The sequence below is a fragment of the Rhincodon typus genome, chromosome 3 (assembly GCF_021869965.1).
Source record: "Rhincodon typus isolate 14 chromosome 3, sRhiTyp1.1, whole genome shotgun sequence".
Classification (NCBI taxonomy): Eukaryota; Metazoa; Chordata; class Chondrichthyes; order Orectolobiformes; family Rhincodontidae; genus Rhincodon; species Rhincodon typus.
This window is the reverse complement of record NC_063334.1, coordinates 24,201,666-24,228,209: the sequence shown is the minus strand read 5'-3', so window position 1 is coordinate 24,228,209 and position 26,544 is coordinate 24,201,666. Positions and strand designations below refer to the sequence as shown.

Sequence of the window (26,544 nt, the reverse complement as noted above, 5' to 3'; positions counted from 1 at the left end):
AGCATTCACTGCTCACAATGTGGTCTACTCTACAGTGGGGAAACAAAATGTAGACTGGGTGACCGCTTTGCAGAACATCTATGTTCTGCCCACAAAAAAGACCCTGAGCTTCCAGTTGCCTGCCAGCCTGTACCCCAGCCGACATCTGTGCCTCAGGCTTACTGCAGTGTTCCAGTGAAGCTCAGCACAAACTGGAAGAACAAAGCCTCTTTTTCCACTTGGGGACCCTGCAGCCCTCTGGACTCAATATTGAGTTCAATCATTTTAGGGCCTGAACTCTCCCATGTCCTAGCCCCCTACCCCACACACCAGACCTTGTTATCACATAGGCTGCCATTACGCACCACCTATTGTTAGACACTAACAGTCTCCATCAACAGCTATTCACCCTCCTAGCCAGATTGTTATCAAATCCTTTGTCTGTCCAACTGTTCTTCTCTTTCTTTGAACTCTATCCCCACCTATCGTTTACTCCTTCCTCCCTTCCCACAATCTATCTTCTGCATATAAACCGACATTTTCCTAGCTAACATCAATTCTGGGAAGGGTCACCAGACTTGAAGTGTTGACTCTGATTTGTCTTCACAGATGCTGCCAGACCTGCTGAACTTTTCCAGCAATTTCTGTTCTTGTTCCAGATTTACAGCATCTGCAGTTCTTTCAGTTTTTATGATAGTTGTTGTTACAAATGGACTTTGTGATGCTATGACTGAACCCCACTGCAAACCTATGACAATTGTAAAGACCACTTTATTCTTTTGGGCTGTGGCGTAAAAAGAACGTGAAAAGAAAGCCATTGGCACCAAGGAAACTGTGAAAGATGATGTTGCAGTTTAAAAAAAAACAAGTTACTAGAACTCATTGTAAGTTATATCTACACTGTTGCCTTATTTAAGCAGTGGGGGAGAATGGTAGATGCATCAGGAGTGTACGTTCAAGGCATTTTTATGGAGACTGTACTTTCAATTGACCAGTTGTTATGGGCTCAAGTGCTCAGGATAGTAATGACCACTTTATTGGTTCATGGGCAAGTGGTTACAGCTTCTGTGTGAACCGTAGGCATGAACATCTGGCCTGCGAAGAGAAAACACCTCAATCTCTCTCTCCCTCTTCAGTGTGGAGAATAACCAGAACATCACCCCATAGCTGTTCTCATTCACCATTTCCTCGAAAATTGCTGTGTCCACAAATTGCCTGTTGAAATGAAAAAGATGAAAAGAACACTTTCTGAGGTACTGAAAAGGACAGATTCTTAAATGGGAATAAAACACAGCATTGGTGTGCAAACAACCTCATCTCATCTGCAAAGAGCTGAAATTGTGCAAAAGAAAACAACTCATCAATTCCTACTGTCCCATTTGATGCACTCAAACTGTTTCTCCCTATTTTTATTCCTTCTTCTTCCCACCCTTAATACTCATCTTGTCTGTATGTCCATGAGAATTTCTAAAAAGTGGTAGTGTTTTTTTTTAAGAGTTATAAATTAGCAAATTGTATTTCGTTCTTATTGTTGGTTACAATAAATAGTTACTCCCTTTTTCATGAGAAATCTGGTATAATATACTTTTAACGTGAATTAGACAGGTAGAATTGGGTATTTTGGTCATTTAATCAAATTTTCACATTTGTGACAAGTCTGGGAATAGTGGGGCTTGATTTGTAGCATGTTATCCCAGTCAGTCATGACAAATAAAAATTCAGTCACAAATTTGAACTTCCATGATTGTAAGATTTTTTTTTATTCCTTTTGCAAAATGTTCTGTATTTTGAATGGAAGTTTTACTCTCAGTCTAAACGTTAATGTTAATAATGATTATTAAGATTCTTGCAAAGGCCATCAGGCTAAAATATTAACTGTGTTTCTCTCTCCACAGATGCTGCTTGACCTGTTGAGTATTTCCAGCAATTTCTGTTCATATTATTGAAGGTTTGTGGTTGGCCCTAACAAATGTTTGTATTTGATTTTGCATATGTGTATCACTACACAGTGATCAACAATTAATCTGAATCAGCACCAATAAGATCTTCATAAGTTGTCAAATACTGACTGTTCGTTGGCAAGTACAAGGCATTAAAATGAGAAAATATGTTAAATCTTTTCAGCAGTCTTTAAGAGTGTAGATTGTTATCAAACTCAATTCTCAGGCTGTGAAACTTACAGGCCAAACTAAAAAGACGTAAACAGATACTGGTCATAAAAAAGCTGGAAAATAGCAACTGTTCACTGGATACCTTGTTTCCTGTATGATGTCAGTCATTGCACTTCATTGGTTGTAAAGCACTTTGCGAGATCCTGCAACCATGGAAAGCATTATAGAAATGCAATTACATCTTTCTGTGGAATCAAACAATTGATGGGGTGCTTTTAGGCAAATCATATTGCACACACTGTGTTCATTTGACCCATTGCTCTTGTTTCCTGTCTCTGAAAATGTTATCCATTTAGTCCCATTCCCTTACCTTTCCCTATACCAATTGAAACTTGGCTTTTTGATTTATTTAATCTCTTTTTAGAAACTGTTGTCTTTTCTGCTTATAGCAGTGTTCTGGTCAGATTCTCTGTCCTTAAGAAATGTTTATGTACTAAAATTGCATTATCAGCCTCTCCAGCATTATTTCAGTCATTATCTTACATATTTCCTCCCTCATTATCCTCCCATTTATAATTAGAATTTGTTTGAGGAAGAATTAAAAAAATAATTTGAAGCTCCTTCCAAGTTTGTGACAATGTTCTGGCATGGTGTTTTAAATTCTGCTTCTGTTATTGAAAATGCTGGAAATATCCAACAAGTCAGGCACCATCTGTGGTGAGAGAAACTGAGTTAATGTTTCAGCTTGTTGACCTTACATCAAAACTAGAAGATCTACAAGGTGTCCTGAAGGTATTTAAATGCATTCAGTCATCAATCTGAAACATTAACATTGTTTCTCTCTCTGTAAGTGTCTTTTGTTAAATTCATCCAAGGGATACAGGCTTTGCTGATTGGTCCGGCATTTATTGCCCATCCTAATTATCCTTGAGAGGGTGGTGGTGAGCTGCCTTCTTGAATTGCTGTAGTCCATGTGGTGTTGGAGTATTAACTATTAGGGAGGGGGTTCCAAGAAATTGAACCAACTCCAGTGAGTGAATAATAATATGTTTCCACAACTCGATGCTGGGAAGGAATTTGCAGATGTATTGGGTATCAGGTGCCGTTGTTTTTCTAGATGATAGTGGTGGTTGGTTTGGAAGATGCTGTCTAAGGAGCTTTGGTGAATTTCTGTAGTACATGAGTAGATAGTACACACTGCTACCTCATTGTGGTGCCAATCAAGCTTGAGTGACAAACTGGAGTTGTACTCATCCAGTTAAGTAAAGAGCATTCTAACACATTCCTGACTTCGGCCTTGTAGATGGTGGACAGGTACTGGGAAGTCAGAAGGTGAGTTACTCGTCGCAGAGTCCCTAGCCTCTGACCTACTCTTGTAGCCACCATATTTATATAGCTAGTCCGGTTCAGTTACTTGTCAATGGTAATCCCCAGATACCGATGTTAGAGAATTCAGAGCTGGTAATGCCTTTGAATATCAACAGGCAATGTTTATATTCTGTCTTGTTGGAGATATTCATTGCCTGGCACTTCTGTGGCATGAATAATACTTACCATTCATTAACATAAGCATGAATGTTGTCCTGGTCTTGTTGCATTTGGACATGAACTGTTTCAATACTCAAGGAGTTGTGAATAGTGCTGGACAATGTGCAATAATCAGTGACCATCCACCTTCTGACCTTATGATGGAGGGAAGGTCATTGAAGCAGATGAAGAAGGTTGAGCTTAGGAGCTCCTGCAGAGTTATCCTGGAGTAGAGAAGATTTCCACCACTTCTGAGTATTTCAATCAGTGCTTGTTTCTGAGTTGCTGTAAAATCACCTTAACAAGTTTTAATTTAATAATTTATTATTAGTTCGTTGAATAAAATGTTCACTTCACAACAATGTATATGAAAGACAAGAAGAGTTGCTGATCATAAGGAGTTTCTTCTAGTAGTTGCAGAACAGACAGAAGAATACTGTCTTTAGAATTAACTGAACGGAAACAAGGCCATTTCTGCAACACTTCTGATAAACTGGGTGATAAGTATTTTGCTTTTTTTCAATATGAAGTGAGAGCTGAAAGGCTTTTTCTTGTCGCCTGTTCTCCAGATCGATTATAACTAACTGAGGAGAAAGGAATCAGCTTCCTTCTTTTCAACCTCCTCAGTTAGCCACATTGAAGATTTAATGATTTTTTTCAGCACACATCTATACATCCTTTAATAAAAACGTGTTTAATTTGATCATTAGAAACAAATAAGAAACCAATTTCAAGGTTTCTTTGAGTGAAAGGAAGAGCAATTTTATCACTTGCTAACCCAAGAAAAATAATGAATGCAACACCAAACCATCACAAAGTCAGCTACAAAGTTTAAAATGGGATAGTGTACAGTACAAAAATTAAGATAAAAGAATATGAAATTTGAAGTCCTTAGGGTGACCTTGACATTTTAGGTTTTAATCTGAGACCAGGGGATGTCCTGGATCAACAGCAGCTTTGAATATTGGAGGTATCTTTGAGCCCTCAGTGATCACATTTTCCTCTCCAGTTTGTGTTACCTCTGAGTGCTTTATCATTTGTGAGGCTGAGAGAGGCAGACAGACTTTTCCAGTTCCAGTTGAAATCCATTTCTCACAGCTCAGCCAAAGCAATTTCTCAATTCATTTATTTCTGTGTCTAAATTAGTCATCTTTAGTTGGATAATTGTGACTTTCTATGGACGACTAGGAGGTACTGCTCTAGGTGACTAGTTTCAGTCTGTGATAACATGTTACCTTCATTTCAGACTGTTTCTGTTTATTGATTATCTCATGAAGCTTGGTTCAACTTTTGGTCAGGTGCAGCCATTTTTAAATTCATGAAAATAACTGGTATTAAAATCTGATAATGGAAGTTGAAAATTAACAGTCCATATTTTACTATGAACATGACAGATCACATTACGTTATGAAAGCCATACTTGAATACTCATTCAAAAATTTATGTGTTACCAACATATATAATATCACTCAAACTACTGCTAATTTAAATCTGAGTAAATTACCTATCAGCAAAACCTGCATGATTAGAACATCACCAAGAAATTTTTGTACAGTTTAGAGGGTCAGCTGTGTCAGCGGTTAGTACTCTTACCTCTTGAGTTAGCAGGTTGTGAGTTCAAATCTTAAATCCAGAGGCTTAAGCTCATAATCCAACAATGACTTTCTCAGAGCAGTACTGAGGGAATGATACACTGCTGGAGATGCTGTCAGTCAGAAGAAGGCTCTGTCTGCCCACTCATGTGGACCTAAGGAATAGCTTGGCACAATAAAGGGCAGAGAACTTTTCCCATGAGTTCTGGTCAGTATTTACCCTAAACTAATATCATTGAAGTAGATTATCTGGTCATTATTCCTTTGTTCTGAGAGTTTACTGTGCAAAGGTTGACAGCCGTGTTCCCTACATTACAATGTTAACTACACTATAGTAAGCACATCAATAACTTTGAGACAGCATGCCTAAGTCTATACTTCTTTTATCTTCCTGTTGGATTTAATTGCATCTAATTGACATGTTTGTATTTGATGCCAGGTTTAATCGAGGCATTGCTGGACTTGACATTAATAAATTCAAGACCTCTGATCTCCGCGTCAGAAACCTCATTGGTGTGTGAACCTGAAGGCAAACCTGGTCTAGATGAGGTTTCCATAACTCGGATATTTGATCCCTTTCTTGATCAGTGGGGAAGCCCTGCAGCACCGAACAAGACTAAAAATTACCCTACAAAGGTTATGTGGAGAAATGAGAAAAATGATAGCGTCGGAATATTCTTTTGTGAGGGGAGACTTAATAAAGACGTCACACGAATAACGACAGTTAAGATGTCACAACAAGGTAAAACACTCACAGATTCTGGAGGCAACCATCTATTCAAATACTAGGATTGGTTTTGGTTTGATGTGCAATCTATAGATTTCAGTCAATCTATTGGCAGGATTGGTATCTGCACCATAAGATTAGTTATAGACATTCTTTCTTTCTTTCTTCCTTCTGTACCACATGCCTGGTGCTGCCAGTCTTCATTTGGTATCTGTACAGTTTTGGGTAACTGAAGCCAGTGGAAGTCTCTTTTTACCGGTGTCTTGTTTTCGGGGATCAGAAAGCAGCAATCAAGCTGGCCGGAAACTCAAAACACTGCACAAGAATCATTCAGTATTCCCCCAGGCACATGCCCCTGACAGTGACCAGTAAATTCCAACTCACTTGGACCTGTAGGTCAGCAAAACCAAGTGCAGTGTTATATCATCTAATCCAAGCACAATTTCAGCTTATACGCACCATTCAGCTAACGCAGCCAGAAACAGCAATGAGGGCTTTTCAAGTCCTTGAGCAGTCTCATTTTGAGGCATTGTTCTCACGGCAGGGAGGACAAGGGGGAGATTTAATAAAGATGTTCAAAATGATGAACGATTTTGATAGCGTAAATAAGGAAAACATTTTCCACTAGTTAAAAAAAAGTTATTGACCATTATACTCACATTTAAGGTCATTGGCAAAAGAACCAGAAGGAGGGTGAGGATTTTTTTTAACATAGCAAGTTGTTGTGATCTGAAATGCACAGCTTGAAAGGGTGATGGAATCAATTTGAACTTTAAAAGGGGAACTGAATTAAAACTGTAACCATACACTTTTCAGGAATGTTGGGAAAGGAATGTGGCTTATTGGATGGCTCTTTCAGAGAGCTGGCACAGGTATAATGGGCTGAAAAGCCTCTTTCTGTATATAGTTCTATGATTCACTGCTAATATTATGCACCACAATAAGCCAAGTACAAAAGAGGAAGATTCTTCTGAGCAGACATGTTCTTTAAAAAGAACAACTTTGTCCCAATGTGTGTAGTGAACAACTTCCTTTAGCAATGTATGAACTTCTGTAGTCCTGAGCCCAAACTGTTAATTTGACACATTACTTCTGACTCAGGGTTGGCATGTTCAGGGGATTGATCAGTGAAAGCACTGTTGACAGCCAATTCTCCTTGAAAGTGGTCCTAGAAGAATTTGAGATGCAGAAGGCATCCGCATGCATGCTCAGAAGCAAGTTTCTACCTGTTACAGACCCAAAATCATTGTCTATATCACCCTGTGCAAGGTTAAAAGGATTGACCTGACCTGCTGAAATTTGTTTATTTTGCAGCACATTTCTTCCCAGAGGTTTTCTCTCTTACTGCAAATAAGGGCGAAAATGTAACCATTCGATTCAAGCGACAGCTCCAGACAGATGCTGATGTTATGATCTATAAAGATGGTAATAAAATTATTGCAATTGGAATCCATTGTCTTTCCATCAAGAAGCTCACCAAATTAACTTTTATAAACTATTATGTCCACTTAATCAACTTACTGTGAAATATGTAGAAGCAGTATTATTCTTACTTACTTATAGAGTCATAGAGTCATACAGCATGGAAACAGACCCTTTGGTTCAACTCGGCCATTCCAACTATATATCAGTAAGTTTGCAATGATACTGAAATAGCAAGAAAGAAGGTTTTAGACTACAGGGCAATGTAGATGGCCTGGTCAGATGAGCAGAACAGTGACACTTGAAATTTAATCCTGAAAAGTGTGAGGTGATGTATGTGGGTGGACTAACCAAGTAAGGGAATACATGATAAAAGATAGAAACTATAAATGCAGAGGATCTGACATTTCATGGTGTCACACATCCTTGACAGGATAGGTTGGTAAGGTGGTTTTTGGGGATGTGGGATACTTAACTTTATTAGTTGAGGCATTGAATACAAGAGCAGGAGGGTTATAATGGAGCTGTATAAGACATTAATTAGGCCAAAACTAGAGAAGTGTGTGTAGCTCCACTGCACTATAGGATGATGTGGTTGCAATAGAGAGGGCACAAAGGAGATTCACTAGGATGTTGCCAGGGCTGGAGCACATCTCCTAGATAGGCTAGAGTTGTTTTCCTTGGCGGAGAGAAGGCTGGAGGTGAACTTGATTGAGATGTACAAATTTCTGAGGGGCGTAGATAGGAAGAAATTTTGTCCCTTAGAAGAAAGATTAATATTAGGGAGAGCATAGATTTGATGTAAAGGCCAAAAGGTTTAGAGGGGATTTAAGGAAGATTTTTTTCACCCACAGGGTGGTGGGTATCTGGAACTCACTGCCTGAAAGGTGGTAGAGGCAGAAACTATCACAACATTTAAGAAATACTTAGATGATCACTTGAAGTGGCAAAGCATACAGGGCAAGTGCTGAAAAATGAGATTAATGTAGATAAGTGTTTGACGATGGGCCCAGATACAATGGACCAAAAGGCCTGTTTCCGTGCTGTAAAACTGTATGGCACAATGCCAACTTTAAGACACTCCTCATAACCTCTCGTTCTGACCAATCCTTTGCTCACCTGCCCTAGTGTAATTTTATGTGGCTCAATATCAAAATTTGTTTGATTACAAAGCTGTGAAATTTTATTGTTAAAAGTGCTAGTAACTACAAGTTGTTGTTATGCTTTTGTGTGCAAAACCATGCATTACTCTATTTAAATCTTATATATTAGTTCTGAAAAGATGGTAATTGTGTCAGTTTTCCATTTCTAGTTCTTGTTAAGGTGACTATCATCTAGCACTACATGAACCAGTTTCTTCAGATTTAATCATTATATTTTCTTAAATCCATGGAGATTGACTTCTGATTTAAAATTTACTTAATGGAAAGGCTTTGTGATGTCAGTGAAGTTTGATTTGAAAATCTGTGCTGTAAGTAAGAATTAATTTATTGATCAGATACCTTACATGGGGACAACTTTTCAAAGATTACAAGATTGCAAACAGCAGCCAGACATTTTAAAATATATTACTGTACATGGATATAAAGTTACAAATGTAACTTCAATGTGACTTTTGACAAATTTTCTTTATAACTATTACCCCTCGGCCCCTCTCTCACAATTCCATGTTTCCACTTCATCCAAGTTTTCTTTCTCCCTGTCTGTTTCTGTTTCTGTTTCTGTTTTCTCTCTCTCTCTCTCTCTCATTCACACACACACACATCTCCTCTCTTTTGTTTCCTCTCTTTCTCTCTACCTGAATTTCCTTTATCTCCCACTTTCTTGCATGTCTTATGCCTCTGTTGTGCCCTTTCTCTTATGTTCACCTCTTTTGTTACTCCTTTTATTTCATATTTTTCTGTGATGCCCTTTTTCAGAATCACAGACTTATTATCGTGCAGAAGGAGGCCATTCAGCCCCTCATGCCAGCTCTCTTAACATTATGAGTGCCAATCTCCTGCCTTTTCGCTGTAAACCTGCACATGGTTTCTATTTGAATAATCATCCAATGACACAATTGAACGTGTTTCCACTCTACTTTGAGGCATACATTCCAGACCCTAACTACTGACTGTGTAAAAAACAACTTCTCACTTCACATTTACTTCTTTTGCAAAACAATTGAAAATTGTGCCCTTTAGTTCTTGATCCTTTTACAAGCAGGAGCAGTTTTCTCCTCATCTATTCTGTTCAGACCCATTATGATTTTGATAATTTACATTCAAATTCCCCCTAGCCTTTCCTTCAAGGAAACCAGTCCTTACCACTCCAGTCTTTCCTCATAACTGAAGTGCTTCATCCTTTCCTTACATCTATCTCTATTTCATCTCCTCCCAGTCGCTCTTTCTCTCTGTTGTGCCACCAGTTCTTTCTATCCCCTGCTGCACAGTCAATACTGACTGCTTTTCTTGAGACTTTGTTCATTCCAGTTTTCTGCTTGTGATAATAGGTGTATTCATCTGGCTTTGAACAAGCACATTTTCTATAATCTCTCCAAATCCCTTCTAAATCTGGGTGGCACATTAGAATATTTACACAAATAAGAGACTAGAATGTTTTTCCCAACACAAAACTGGCTGCTGTAATTGAACTGTGCTGGCACAATTGCACCTCTTCTGTGGGAGTCAGTCCCTGTTTCCAGCACTCCCTGAACGAAAACACTTCAATTAATCTTGCTAGGCAGGCCCTTGGTGTTCAGCTGTCTTCCTCTGAAAGCTTCCACCGGATAGTAAGAAGTACAGAGCATCTGATTCACTTCAAACATGTCTCTATTATTTCAAAATCACAGCTCAGAGTAACTTCTGCTGGTTTACTTCAAAGTTAAACTGTTTTTAATGCAGAGAACAGGCAGCTTCTGCTGGGAAGAACAACAGGTCACCCACCTGTTTCTTTCTATGTGAATCTGTGTCTCTGCAACATGTTTCCAATTGCAACCTACTCTGTTAGCTGAGAACCAATCAGCTTCACCTGTAAAAAAGCTCCTTGGCATCTGATCATCTGCACATTGCAGGAATCCACAAACAAAGAGTTCACAATAGGTATCAAATTCCTTGCTGTGAAATCACGCAGTTATCCTGATAAATCCCTGTTTTTAAAAACAATTAATTTGCTTTGCAGTCTACAATTTTTAACAACACAAAGAATAAAAAGACACAGCCCATAGGAACTGTGACAGGTACAAAAGATATTTGTTAACTGCATTATTTTTTGCAATGAGTTTGCAGTTGCAGTTCAATTGGGAGCACTCTTGCTGTAGGTTCAAGACCCATTGAGAGACTTAAGCATCAAATCAAGGCTGACTCTTCCATTTCATTACTAGCAGTTTGCAATAGCATTAGTGATACTATTTTTTGGGTGACATGTGAGAAAAATGCCCTGTTTTCCCGCTCAATTAGATGGGAATAGTCCTATGAGACTATTTAAATCGGATTGGAGGAGTTCTCCAGGAGTTTTCCTGGCCAACATTCACCAGTTAACTACCATTTCTTAAACAGATTATCTCATTGCTGTTTGTGTGAGATTACTGTGCACAAATTGCCTGTTGCATATTACACCTTACAACAATGGCTAGTCCATCTCTCTCCCTCTCTCGCTCTCTCATATATATTTTATATGTATAGTATATATATATGGATCAGTCCTTCTGTCTGCATGACAGCAGCATTCTTTGTACATCCCCCGTTCCCTATACCTATATCCCTCTCGCTAGAAATATTATTTTGGCTGTAAAGTGCTTTGGGACATCCAAGGACAAGAAAGGTGCCACATAAATGCAAGTCTTTATACAAAATACTAGATGATTGCACCACCATTTGTAAAAACAATGCTAGCTTCTGCACAAAGTTTATTCTGCAGTTTATAATTTTTCTTTTTATTGTTCCAGATATGTTTTTCTCATCCGTGCCACGAGATGATGTCACTCATACGGTTGAATGCACTTTGAAATCAGTCACTGTGAAAGATGCAGGTGTCTACTCTGCATTTTTGATTGGAGGAAATGTTTTAACTGCAGCGTTCACCCAGCTGATAGTAAGAAGTAAGATTTGTGGATAATAACTGCTCTATTTGTTTCATGATGTGGAAGTGCCGGTATTGGACTGGGGTGGACAAAGTCAGAAGTCATGTAACAGAAGTCACCTGTAGAAGGAGCAGCACCCCCCGAAAGCTTGTGATTTCAAATAAACCTGTTAGACTATAACCCGTTGTCATGTGACTTCCTACATAGAACATAGAACGGTACAACACAGTACAGGCCCTTCGGCCCACGATGTTGTGCCGACCTATTATCCTACTAAGATCAATCTACCCTGCATACCCTACATTTTACTATCCTCAATGTGCCTATCCAAGAGTCGCTTAAAAGTCTCTAAAGTATCTGACTCCACTACCACTGCTGGCAGCGCATTCCACACGCCCACCACTCTCTGTGTAAAGAACCTACCTTTGACATCTCACCTATACCTTCCTCCAATCACCTTAAAATTATGCCCCCTTGTAATAGTCATTTCCGCCCTGGGAAAAAGTCTCTGACTATCCTCTCTATCTATGCCTCTCATCATCTTGTAAACCTTTATCAAGTCACCTCTCATCCTTCTTCGCTCCAATGAAAAGAGCCCCAGCTCCCTCAACCTTTCCTCATAAGACCTGCCCTTCAGTCCAGGCAGCATCCTGGTAAATCTCCTCTGCACCCTCTCGAAAGCTTCCACATCTTTCCTGTCATGAGGTGACCAGAACTGAACACAATATTCCAAGTGTGGTCTAACCAGAGTTTTATAGAGCTGCAGCATAACCTCATGGCTCTTAAACTGAAGTTCCCTGCCAATGAAAGCCAAAGAAAAGTCACCAGGCTGATGCAAGGCAAGGATTAACACTAATTTTTTCTGAAGAAGGGCCTAGGCCCAAAAAGTCAGCTTTCCTGCTCCTCTGATGCTGCTTGGCCTGCTTTGTTTATCCAGCCCCACATCTTGTTATCAAGGATTAACACTCTTTGAGTCTGGCGCCTTAGACCACTTGTCCACCCTACCTAGCTAAACTTGTTTCAGGCTTCTGCTTGTTTAGTTTTATGTTAATTCAGAGCTAAAAATGGGCAAATTACTAAAGCAGGCTTTTATTCCCTCGAGTATAGAAGATTAAGTGGTGGGGGGGGGCGCCTTACTGATTAGTTTAAGCAGATGAAAGGAGTTGATACCATAGATAGAGAGAAACTATTTCCCTTGATGGTGAAAGTCCAGAACAAGAGAGCAGAACCTTGAAACTATTTCGACCTCTCAGAAGTGATGTCAGAAAACACCCCTTACACAAAGAGCTACATGGAACTCTCTCCTTCAAAGTAATCTGTTCAGGGCAGGGGTGTCCATAGAGTCATAATGTCATACAGCATGGAAACAGACACTTCAGTCCAGCTTATACATGCGGATCAAGTTTCCCAAACTAAACTAGTCTCATTTGCCTGCGTTTGGCCCATATTCCTCTAAATCTTTCCTAATCATGTACCTGTCGGAATGTCTTTTAAATGCTGTAACTGTACCTGCATCAACAACTTCCTCTGACAGTTCATTCCATACACACACCACCCTCTGCGTGAAAAAGTTGCCCCTTGGGTCCCTTTAAATCTTTCCCCTCTCACCTTAAACCCATGCCCTCTTGTTTTGAATTCCCTTACTCTAGGGGAAAGACCTTTGCCAGTCAACTTATCAGTGCCCCTCATGATTTTTATAAACCTCTGAAAGGTCACCCGTCAACCTCCTATGCTCCAGGGAAAATAGTCCCAGCCTTTCCAGCCTCTCCCCATAACCGAAACCCTCCAGTCTTAGTATCATCCTTTCAAATGTTTTCTGCACTATTTCTAACTTAATAATATCTTTTCAAAGTAGGGCAATCAGAACTGTATGCAGTACTCCAAAACTGGCCTCACCAATGTCCTGTACAGCCACATCATGACGTCCCAACTCCTATACTCAACGCTCTAACTAATGACAGCAAGCGTGCCACATGCCTTCTTCAGCATTCTGTCTACCTTTGACAGCACTTACAAGGAACTATGTACCTGAACCCCTAGGTTTCACTGTTCAACAACACTCCCCAGGGTCCTTCAATTAACTGTGTAAGTCCTGCCCTGGTTTGTCTCACCAAAATGCAACACCTCACGTTTATCTAAATTAAACTCCACTTGCCTCTCCTCAGCCCATTAGACCAACTGATCAAGATCCTGTTTTACACTTAGATAACATTCTTCACTGTCCACTATACCACTAATTTTGGTGTCATCTGCAAACTTATTAACCATGCTTCCCATATTCTCATCCAGATCATTTATATAAATGACAAAAACAGTGGACCAAGCACTGATCCCTGCATAACACTGCTGTTCACAGGCCTCCCGTATGACAAACAACTGTCTACCATCACTTTCTGTCTCCTACCATCAAGCCAATTTTGTATCCAATTGGCTAGCTCTCCCTGGATCCCATATGATCTAACTTTACTAACCAGTCTATCATGTGGACTCTTGTTGAAGGCCTTGCTAAAGTCCATGTAAACAACATCTACTGCTCTGCTCTCATCTATCTTCTTGGTCACATCCTCAGAAAACTCAATCAAGTTTGTGAAACAGGATTTCCCATGCACAAACCCATGCTGACTATCCCTGATCAGTCATTGCCTTTCCAAATGAATATAAATCCTGTCTCTCAGAATTCCCTCCAACAACATACCCACCACTGATGTTAGACTCACTGGTCTATAGTTCCCTGACTTTTCCTTGCAACCTTTCTTGAATAAAGGCACAAGATTAGCCACCTCCAGTCTTCCAGCACCTCACCCGTGGCTGTAGATGATACAAATATCACTGCAAGGGGGCCTGCAATTTTTTTCTTAGCTTTCCATAATATCCTGGGATACACTTGATCAGGTCCCAGAATTTATCTATCTTTTAAGACTTCCAGCACCTCCTCTTCTATAATGTGGACTGTTGCCCTAAATGTACATGTAGAATCTCTTTGGATTCTCCTTATCCACCAAGGCTATCTCATTTCTCCTTTTTGTCCTCCTGATTTCCCTTTTAAATCTACTCCAACTCCCCCTATATTCCTCAAGGGATTCACTTGATCCCAGCTGTCTACACTTGATGAATACCTCCTTTATCTTGACCACAGTCCCAATATCTCTAGTTATCCAGTGCTCTATACTTCTACTAGCCTTGCCCTTCACTTGAAAAGTCTCTGGACTCATGTTATATCACTTTTGAAAGCCTCCCACTTGCCAGACATCCCTTTACCTGTGAACAGCTTACCTGAATCAATCTTTGAAAGTTCCTACCTAATACCATCAAAATTGGCCTTGTTCCAATTTAGAACATTAACTTTTACACAAGGTCTAATCTTTGTCTCCTATTCATTTGGAATATGAAATGATTTATTCTTTTTCCTGCATTTATACAGACAAGTCACAACAGAAGAATCGCTATCTCACCTCTGTCCTAATTCTGATTTTTTTGTATGCTCTTCTGAACTGACTATGGACCATGAACCTGTGCATGCATGGTTAAAGTTTTATTTTGAACATAAGAGTGACATGTGGTTTTGACTGGGCTGATTTACGATTACTATGTAAGTGGCAGAAATCTCAGAACTCAGAGCAGGGTTTTCTTCAGTTTTCTGTTTGAACTTTTCTCCCTATCTGCTTTCAAAGCTGACAAAAGGCAGTCAGTGCATTTGGACTGAAAAAAAGTCAAAACTTTCATGATAAAATGGTCTAATAATTGAGAGAAAATCCAAGCCACAGACTTAGGGTTTCCTGAATAGAAGCAGCATTGTTACCATTAATAACATTAATGGAAATAAATATTGGGGGGAAGTGTGTAATTAGCTACCACTTCCCTATCACCCAGTTGCTGACAAATACACAATGAGAGAACCAACTCTGCCATTCCATTACACTAAATTATGGGCATGATACCACTTTCACATATCACTGTGGAGTCTCATAAGCTATTTACAAGACATCTCTTTGCCCTCTATTTTGTAATAACTTGGTGCTCAGTGCAACACCTTAATGGTGTGATGTTCACTTATAACAGACTAGATTTTACCAGAGTTTGCCCAGTTTGATTAATGTGGCACCAATTCTTGATTTATATCCATTGCTCAAGAGAAGAGACTCAGACATAAAGTATACAATTTCGAATAGATAAAAATCAGAAACGTTTGATAAATAATATTACAAATAACAGCAGTCAGACTCTGTTGAAATCAACTTCAGACCTATATTACTTAATATCCAATCCTTTTGTAATTGTTTTTAAACTGTTGAAAAATATTGATTATGTGGATAAGTCATTTTAGGACATAATATGTAAGGCATTGGCTTGCCTCTCCCTACCTGTCTAACTTCCTCCAGCCTGACAAACCTCCAAGAAATCTATACTCCTCCAATTCTGACCTCTTCATCTTACCTGATGGACACACAGAAAATAAGAGCAGGAGTAGATGATTTAGCCCTTCGAGCCTGTTGTGCCATTCAATACAATCATTGCCGATCATCCAACTCAGTAGCCTGTTCTTGCTTTCTCTCCATATCCTTTGATCCCTTTAATGCTAAGAACTATATCTACTCCTTGAAAACGTTTAATATTTTGGCCTCAGCCACTTTCTGTGGCAGAGAACTCCACAGGCTCACTATTCTCTCTGGGTAAAGAAAGTCTTTCTCATCTCAGTCTGAATTGGCCTACCCCATGTCCTTAAACTGTGACACATGGTTGTGGACTTCCTGGTTATCGGGAACATCCTTCCTACATTCAACCTGTGTAATCCTGTTAGAATTTATAGATATCTCTGCAATCCCAGCTCCCTCACCCACCCCACCCCCTGCCATTCTTCTAAACTCCAGTGAATGTAATCCAAACCAATCTAGTCTGTCTTCATCTTCATCAGTCCTGTCATCCCAGGAATCATCTTTGTTGCACTCCATCAATAACCAGAACATCTTTCCTCAGATAAGGAGACCAAAATTGCACTCAAACCCAATGGTTTCATCTCACCAAAGCCCTGTACAACAGCATCAAGACATCCCTATGCCTGTACTCAAATTTCTTGCGACCTACTACCCCTGTACACTTACTTCCAGAGATCCAGTGTATAAGGACATCCAGTTCTCATTGCACCTTCCTCTGTCCTAATCTGTTGCTGTTCTGATTCTTGTTGTCTGCTAACAGAATACATAACCTCACATATATCTGCATTATACTTCATCTGCCATGCATTTGCCCACCCAACTTGTCCGAATCACACTGAAGCATCTCTGCATCCTCCTCACAGCTCACCTTCTTGATTGTTATTGCCGCACCATTGGCGACAGTCTTTTACCTGCCTAGATCCCAAACTCTGGAAATTTCCTCTTGCAACCCATTCCTTTCTGACATTTTTTAAAACCTGCCTTTTTAATCAAGTTTTTAAGTCACCTACCATCCTTACAGTGTAGAAGTAGGCCATTGGGCCCATAGAGTCCATACCGACCCTCCGAAGAACATCCCAGCCAGATCCACCTCCCTGCCCTATCCCTGTAATCCTGCATTTTCCCATGGCTAATCCACCTAGCCTACACATATTTGGACTGTGGGAGGAAACCAGGGCACCGAGGAGATCCACGCAGACACAGGGAGAATGTGCAAACTCCACACAGCCAGCCCGAGGCTGGAGTTGAACCCACGTGCCTGGCACTGTGAGGCAGCAGTGCTAACCACTGAGTCCACCACCACCACCCCTCGCCACCAACATGTGTTACGATCTCAATTTATTTGAAAATTTCTCCTGGGCAGTGCCTTGTGACATTAAAGTGTGTCTAAATAAATATGAGTTATTGTTGAGCAAATGTTCTTTTAATCAGTCTCTGTTGTGTTTAGTTGAATATCAGTTAAAGTGCTGAACAGCCCTAATATATTATTGCTGAAATATTGGTGTTACAGAATGTGAAGCTCATAAGTGGGGAGCTGACTGCTTAAAGCACTGTCCGGTCTGCCTGAATGGAGGGATTTGCCATGATGAGACAGGAGAATGCATCTGTCCACCAGGCTTCATGGGAGACCAATGTCAAACAGGTATGAATTTCATAGGTTGAGTAAAGCACCTATTTCTTATATACCTGGCAGTGATCACAAACCAGGGATTTAATAAATGGTTTCAGGTCACAACCATTAAAGTAATAAACTCTTTAAGCTATAAACTGTTTGCAGCCTGAGCAACTGGAGCTCAGAGCTTATATGTGGAGGTTAAATGGCAAACATCAGGGAAGGGGAAAGTAACCTGGGCACTCTATTCCACAAAGCAGTCACACCCCTTAGAATAGGATCCTCTGATTTGCTCATTGGTTAGGGAGAGGATGGTGTGACTGCAAGTTAGGCAGGTAAAGGGACCAGATGACAAGCGTGCACCAGCCTCATCTTTTGCAATTGTCCATCAGGTTTGAGGTACTTCATGTTTTTTTTTTGGTTGAGAGTGAGAGCTGTGGGCTAGAAGAGCCAATTGACCCTGGCACTGTGGTGCTGGAAGCCTTTCACGTCAGGAGAGCAAAAACAAAGGTAGTGCTAGAAGGTACAATGTAGTGAGAGGGATTGACACTGCCCTCTATAGCAAAGAGCAAGGATCAAGGCAGCTATGTTAGCTACCCAGCACTAGGTTTTGGGACATTGGTACAGGCTGGAGAGGAATTTACAGTGGAGGGCAGGAGATCCAATAATTGTGGTCAATGTAGTTACCAAATGAATTGAATAGTTACAGATGGTAAAAATTAAATTCCAGAAATAGCTGTAAATCAGAAAATGGAAAGGAGGAAGAAATTCAAGAAAATTACAAACACCAGGGAAGTAGTACTGAGCAAATTGTTAGAGCTGTGAGTGAACATGTCCTGGGTCCTGATTAACCTCATCCTAGAGTGGTAAAAATGAAATAGTTGAAACATTAGCATTAATTTTCCAAAATACCCTAAATGTGGGGAATCAGTTTGAAAAATAATAAATGCAACTGTTTTACAGAGGAATTTAGAAATCAGAAAAATATAGGCCAGTTAGCCTAACATCTGTCAAGGGGAAGATGTTAGAAACTATTGCGATAGCTACATCAGGACATTTAAAAGTAAAATTGAAGGTAATAGGTGGCATCAATGTGGTTTTGTGAAAAGAAAATCATGCTAGATCAACTTGTTACAGTTCTTTAAGGAAGTGACATGTTCTATGGACAAAGATGAACGAGTGGAAGTACTGTACTTAGATTTCCAGAAGGCATTTGATTTAGTGCCATACCAGAGGTTATTGCAGAAAATTAAAACATAGTTTGGAGTTAACATACTTGCATGGAGACAGGATTGACTGGCTAACAGGAAGCAGAGTGTGTGCATAAATGGGTCATTTTCTGCTTGGCAGGATGTAACAAGTGGTGTGTCATGGGGATTACTGCAGGGATCTCAACATTCAAAAAATGACATGGATGAAGGGACCAACAATATGGTTGCTAAATATGCTGATGACACAAAATATTTAGAAAATGAGTTGGAAGAAGGACATTAGGAGGTAACGTAGGTATATGGAAAGTGAGTGGGCAAAGATGAGACAAATGGAGTATAATGTGGGAAAATGTGAAATTGCTTATTTCAGCAGGAAGAACAAAACAGAAGCATTTTATCCGTATGGTGAGAGGTTACAGGGCTGTGAAGTGCAGAGGAATCTAGGTGTCCTCATTCATGAATCAGTTAAGGTTAGTAAGCAGGTACAGCAAGAAACTAAATCAATGAATGATAAGTATTGCAAGGAAAATTGAATACTAATTTAAGGAGGTTATGCTTCCATTGCACAGGGCGTTAGTGAGACTACGTCTGGATTTTTGTACACAGCATGGGTCTGTTTTATTTTGGAAATGCATTGGACTCAGTTGAGACAAGGTTTATTAGACTAATATCAGGAATAGTAGATTTTCTTATGAGGAGAGGTTAGATGGGTTAGGGTTGTATCCAATGGAATTAACAAGGGTAAGAGAGAACTTGATTGAAACATAAAATAGATTATGTGGAATAGATGTGGAAAGTATGTTTCCTCTTGTGGAAGAACCTAGAACTAGGAATCACTGTTTAAAAATAAGGTGTCACCTATTTAAGGCAGAAATAAAGATAATTATTTTTCTTAGTGTTGACAGTTTTAGAATTCTCTTCCTCAAAAGGTGGTGGAAGCAGTGCCTTTGAATATTTTTAAGGCAGAAGTGTACAGATTCTGAAGGGACTTAAAGGTCATCAGGCTAACTGAGAATGTAGACTTGAGATTACAGTCACATCAGCTATAATTTGATTGAGTAATGATGTCGACTTGAAGGGCCGAGTGGCCTATTCCTGTATTAAATTTGTATGTTCATGTGCTAGCATGATGTCCTGTGGTGTTAAAAGTGCAGTAGAAATGAAAATCTTTGTTTTGGCAGATCAAAAATTTTACTGCATATATTGTTAAATCTAAATGGCAAATAGATTGATAACAAATCTGTCCTGAAAAACAGATATGAATTTATAATTATCACTTAAGCTTCTGTTTTAAAAGAGATAAAAGCAGAACTCCACAACTTCACTCTAAAATTGTATGAGAAATTTTGGATTTGGGAACAGCTGTCTTTAATACCCTTGATCAACTTCTAGAATCTTATTGTCTGGCAAAAGTTGAGTTAGTTAAGTCAGCCCTGCCACCTTGGTTCCAGTTTAAATTCCACATACAAGCCCTCATGAAACTCAAGAAAACACAGACTATAAACTTGAGACTACTCACACCATAAGTACTTATCCTGGACACTACCTATATTGATCCAATGTTGTGACCATTTTATACCATAGACAGCAGTTATAAAGATGCTGCTCGAACTATATTACCTGTGCTGACTGCCTCTTATCAGTCGGTGAGTTCTGTGCTTATCCAGTGATAGGCTCTGTTGAGTTCACTCAAAGTTGTAGTTTTAGCCAACTGTCCTAACTGAAGTGGGATGATCTTTGTAATGTGATTTTTAAGGTGATTGTAAGCAAATACAATATGCAGTTGCTAAATGGTGGCCACTCATATATCAGAAGTATGGTTACAGTATTTACGTTTTTGGTATTGCTGTTCACTGCATATAACAAACAAATCATAATGACACTAATGCACCTTCTAATTGTTGAGGACTATTACCAGCATATGAGTTAAAGGTGCAGAATCCTGATTTCCCATCTGTAACTGGAAACTATGTTCAGCCTCACCAGAAAATAGCAATCTTTTCTCAGACCTCGCTGCTCAAGCTGTAGTCGTCAACCAGACACACAGGGCTGCATGGTTTGACTTTACAATTCTGACCCATCATTTCTCCCTCCAGACTGTAACTTTTCTTGCCAGTCAGTTTTGCACCTGTTGCAAAGTCATGGGGTTAAACACCCGCTTAGCCATGGTTGGCTTTCTGCAGCGTGGGTCGTGACTGATCAGCAGATAATCCCGATCCTGAATCGATCCCATGGTTGATTCAGGCACTGGATTGAATCGTGAACCTTATCCAGAATATTCTGATGAATTTTAAAAGTTAATGTCAGAAGTTAATTATAGAGGGAAAGGTTAGAAAGAATAGATAGGGTCTTTTGGTTGTGTAAGGATTTTCTTGAAAGAAATTGATTTCTGCAATTAGTGAATTCACTCATTTTTTGGCAATGTAAAGACCTAATCACTCTGGCTAGCCTTTGTTATCTGCCCCCCCACATGTTGGACGCACAGTTTTGCTTCATTGCTTAATTCACTTTCATTGCCTAAACCACCCTACGTGTCTGTTATATGAAACAAAAAGAAATTAAGTCCTGGGATCACAAGTTGTGGCCTCATTTTCAGCCCATATCCAATAATAGTTTTACTAAAAGACATGAGGGGTGCATTTTTTTTACATAGAAAATTGTTGGAACAACAATTATTTGAACATGGTGAGATTTTGAGGCAGTGATCATTGCAACTTTAAAAAGGAATTGTATACAGAGCTGAAGCAAAGGAAGAAAAAGGGGTGCAAGGTGAGAACAGGTCAGAGGGATTAGGCTTAGATTGTTCCAGGAAAGAGCTGATAAAGACAAGGGGTTTGGAATGCTCTTCTCTAGAACACAAATCTTTATAGTTCACTAAGCACTTTCCATTGACTGTACACTGATTTTACCTCATTAAAATTCTTTGACTTCTAGCATGTGGGCAAAATACATATGGGAGAAACTGCAGACCATGTACAGGAGGAAATTGTCACCTCTCCATGTTCTGCTTACCTGGTCCTTATGGGTGCTCTTGTGCTACTGGATGGAGAGGGCTTCAGTGTGATCAAGGTAAACTTGTTATAAAAAAGCAGTAAACCATGACAGTCAACCCTAAATATCAAATCGTATACCTTATTCCAAAAATCTTGCAAGTGATAACATGCCCTTTGATTCTGTACAGCCTTTGAAAAACAAATGTTTCCATTAGAAACACAAAATTTACTTTGTAAGATAATTAAGTACCTCCATTAGTTTCCAAATATTTATAAATTTAAAAAAAATTATAAACCTCAAAATTAGTTTGGGGAGATCAATTAGTGTGTGAGTGAAAGTTGACATGTAAACACTCATTGTGCATTAGTAAAATTCGTACTTTCTAAACATCAACAGAAAACAAAGACAAATTACTTTATCTATTGCCTCTCATATTTTAACAGCTGTTTATATTTACACTTGCTGCCTCTGTCTTGGGAGAAATTCATAATTGAAAAAGCACAATTGTCAATATGTCAATATTTTCATCATTTGCATGAAACAGATGTTTTGGCCATTTGGTCATTATGCTCTGATGTGATTGAAACTTCTCCCAACTGTTATGGAATTAAAATATTAAGTCGTACCACAGATTTCTAAGAGGTTCTTCAAAAGCACACATTGCTTACCGTGATTTATGATGAACAACTTTTTCTTTTATTGAGCTGATTATTTTGCTTTCAGCCTGTGACCCTGGTTTTTATGGAGCTGACTGTCGGCTCAAGTGTGATTGTGTCAATGGAGGAGAGTGTGATCGCTTTGAAGGATGCCTGTGCCCTCTTGGATGGCAAGGCCTACACTGTGAGAAGGAAGGTAAAACAAAATAACATAATAACAAAAATGGCAACGAGTACACGTTAGCACGGACATAATGTCACAAAGGGCTACATAAAAATTTAGAAAATGGAATGCAACATAGATAGACAGGTTTATGGAATGAGGAGAAACTGAATAGTCTCCTGAAATTATGATGCAACCGAGGTTGAGAGTGGCTAAGCCAATGAGGTTTTTATAAATGGTAAAAGAATTAGTGACAGGAATGTGATTCCACTATAGGATCACAACCCACTTTTAAAGATTGAATGAGGGCACATTGGGTTATATATGATGCCTCTCTGAGTTTGAAAAATTGGTCAGTGCTTACTTTTCCAACAGAGTGTTACCCATAACGTGTGCGTGCAGATGTGGCCAACGCTGTGACAGAATAGGCTGCAGGAAGTGTCTCCACATGACATCACCACATCCCATGCACTGTGATATCAGCATCCATACATGAGGTGCTAAGAAGGGCATTGGGGAGGCTCGGGGTCAAGGGGAAGGGGAGTCAGAGGCTGGGGCTCATAAAGTGGAGGTTTCCCTCCCCAGCAGAGTAGGAGCAGTTGGAGGCTATAGCAGGAGTGGAGGAAGGCCAGTATTAGGAGCCAGCCTTTGTTTTGTTCAGTGGTGAGGAGGATGATGTGGAATGAAAGACATTAGTTTATATATTTTAAAGAATTCAAAATTAAGGAACTTTTCTAAACATACACTTCTAGTTGCACTTTCATTGAAACTAGCTGCTGCTTTACATCACTTATCAATGATGCCAGCTTCCTTCTCGCACATGCATGCTCTTTATAACTCAAGGAAATTACAGGCTGTTGCCCATTCCTAACTACACTGGAGAACATGGTAGTGAGCTGCTTTCTTGAACTGCTGGAGTCCTTAGCATGTTGGAACACCTGCAGAGGTGTTAGGAAGGGATTTCCAAAATTTTAACGTGGCAACAGTAAAGATTCACCCCTGAGGTAAGGCTACTTATGCAGTACCAGAGGATCAGTCTTGCCACAGGAACATAACCCAGAAAGGAATCATTGACCCAGGTAGAACAAAATAAACAAAGGGAAGAAATTAAAAAACTGTTGGAAATATTCAACAGGCAAGGGAGTATCAAGTAATACTGAAACAGATTTTGTGTTTCAAGTCAATTACTTTTCATCAGGACAGAAATAAGTTAGCATTCGAACTGGATTTGAAGCAAATACAGAAACAGAGAAAGGATGGTGGAGGGAGAACAAAATGCAATATCATGACAGGTTGGAAGAGAGGAGAGATTCATTGGAAAAAGGACAGCATCCAAAATATGGTTTGGTTCAAGATGTCTTCTACTTTACATCGGTTATTGGCCCTGAAATTGCTGGAGCAAGATTGAGCCTGATGATGGCTTCCAGTGCTAATCCCTGCTGAAGTTTAAAGACTGCAATCAGTGTGGGGCACAGGGGCCATTTCAGACATGACCCAGCCACTGTTCATCCCGTGGACAGGCTCTGTGCTGCTAGAGCACCCTTGAAGAGGAGCCCCACCCCTGCACCCTGACTCCCAACACTCATTACTGATATTTTCTATCAAAAAAATCCTGTAATTTGTGAAATCCTATTTTACCTTGCAGGTTTCGGAGAAGTTCCTTTTCAGTTGGTGAGTCCTAGTAACAGCATCGAGGTGAATGCTGGGGTGACCTTAGAACTCAACTGTACTGCAACAGGATATCCACTGCTAGAGCATGGTGATATTCAGCTCCTTACACCCCATGGAAATAAAGTAAATGTAAGTACCTTAGCAGAGCAACAGATTTTCACAGCTCTCTCGATGCTGCCTTGCTCGATGCCCTTGCTTTATGGGCTGGTGCTCACCTCTTAAAAGTCCCTCGTTAATGAGTTTCTGATGCCTGTATGGAGGAATGAACAATCCAGGCCTAGTCAATTCACAATGTTACTCTTTATCTCTAGAGATTTGGTAACAATCCAGAATCAAACTGAATGGAATTTCTTTCAAAAACTCCATATATATGCTACTGGACGGAATCCTCATTTTACATAAGCTTACAGCACTGAAACATTCACCCCAACTGGGCTGTATATGCTTATGCCCACACAAGCTTTATCCCACGATAATGCATTGTATTATCATATCATTCTTTTTTCCCTCTTGTATTAGCAAGTTTCCCCTAAAGTACACTGGTGTTACTTTGTTTTCTGATATTATGTTAATCTACAACTCCTACAATACAATTACTCTTAGTTTAATCCAGTGGGCTGCAGTTTCACTTCAAAGTTCAAAGGGCAGGTGTTCAAGCTTCCAATCCATTATTTGAGCACCTGATTTAGGTTGATTGTGTCATTACGGTTTTAAGGACATGTTGCATTGTCAATATTGCAGGCCTTAAAGTGAGATGGGTTCTGAGATAACTAATAAATTCATTGTGCAATCTGTAGACTCTGCACACGTGGGGCTGGAGGGCTGAAGTGTTAAGAAGGTGAGATCTTTAGAGATTTTCTTTCTGCACCTTGACTTCGCCCATGTTCCTGGCAAAATTTCTTTGTGCTTTCCTGAATGATATTTATCCATAGTTTTGGTCCTATACCCATTGAAATTTAGAAAAATGAGAAATAATCTTATTGAAACATATAAAAGTCCTGAGGGGATTTAGTAGAGTGGATATGAGGAGGATGGCTTCTTTTGTGAGGGAGACTAGAGCTAGGAGACAAATGAGGAGAATTTATGAATAAGAAATCTCTATTTTGACACAGTGATAATGGGAAATCTTTCTTTAGTGGCTGATAATATGGTGAACTTCTCTTCTCCAGACAGTAATGGGTCATTGAATTTATTCATGACTGATATAAATAAATCTTTGATAATGACTAGACTCAGGTGAGGTTTCCCAACTTGTTACAATTATGGAAAGAATACCCCAAATTGTTAAGTTTTTGGATAAGAAGGGACGACTGGCTACCCCTTCATTATTCATTCAACCCCATGGTTAGGGGTTAATTTAGCAGCAAGGTTAACTTAGAAAGAATGCTTTACCTTGTGGATACACTTTTTCCCAGAAATTACTAGATGTGAGAAGAAATAATGACGCAAAAATGCGCAGAGTATAACTGGGAAGTGAGCCCAAAAAGATAAAAGTTAAAGAAAGATATACAGATCAGCCTGGGAATTGTTCATGAAAAGCTGATAGGAAGACACTGTAATTATTATTGGAAACCCATTAGAAGTACTGATATTGGCAATTAAGGAGTTGATTTCAAGATTCTTGATTTTTTACATTGATTGAAATTCCTTTGAGCTGTTTGTTTTTGAACTGGCTGACAGCACTCAGTGGGGTATAGTGTTTGCCTTTTGTTTTACCTGCAGTGCATAAGTGTTTAAAATGACTATTTTCAAAACTGTGGCCCACACAGCACTCTAGTCTACACATTAGGACACTGTGTCAATAAAACATACAGACTCATGTTGCAGTCAGTTTTTAACCATTTTTGTATATTCCTGGAGGGTAAAACAGACATGCCTGAAAGAGATTACTTTCTCCTGAGAAGGCAGATAGTCAACTCCATTGTTACCGGTACTTATTAAGTTTGTTTGATGCTCCCTTGACGATTTACAGATGGAATATTCTATTGGTTTCAAACTGGATTTTGCTAAAATGTCATTCCATTTGTATCTAAAGCTCTTTTTTTTCTATTTAGCAGACCTCTTTAAGAAAACAACACATTTTGGAAATAAAAGTAAATAAAGTCCTTTACATAATTAAGGGCTACAATCGTAATTGTAACATTTTTGATAAATAATGGAGACAAGGAATATGAGGAGAAGGAAATAGGAGTTAACTCCATAAACAGACCAGCTATGATCTTATTGAATAGTGGAAGACTCAAAGGGCCAAATGGCCTACTCCTGTTCCTAAGTTCATGAGTTGTTGGATGAATGTTCTTTGAAAATCCCAAAAAACCTCTGCTATCCTCCTAGTGATAGTGGGAACTGCAGATGGTGGAGAATCTGAGATAACAAGGTGTAGAGC

General features: G+C 39.4%; 1 protein-coding gene across 1 annotated transcript in view; it reads left to right on the top strand.

Moving 5' to 3' along the window:
* The window catches only part of tek (TEK tyrosine kinase, endothelial), a 100,270-nt gene that overhangs the window by 15,626 nt on the left and 58,100 nt on the right, over window positions 1–26,544 (top strand). The window contains exons 2-8 of the mRNA XM_020514805.2: window positions 5,649–5,951; window positions 7,251–7,361; window positions 11,284–11,436; window positions 17,362–17,493; window positions 21,609–21,743; window positions 22,392–22,520; window positions 24,133–24,287. Of these exons, the coding sequence (XP_020370394.1) occupies window positions 5,649–5,951; window positions 7,251–7,361; window positions 11,284–11,436; window positions 17,362–17,493; window positions 21,609–21,743; window positions 22,392–22,520; window positions 24,133–24,287 (1,118 nt within the window). The remainder of the gene's footprint in view (window positions 1–5,648; window positions 5,952–7,250; window positions 7,362–11,283; window positions 11,437–17,361; window positions 17,494–21,608; window positions 21,744–22,391; window positions 22,521–24,132; window positions 24,288–26,544) is intronic.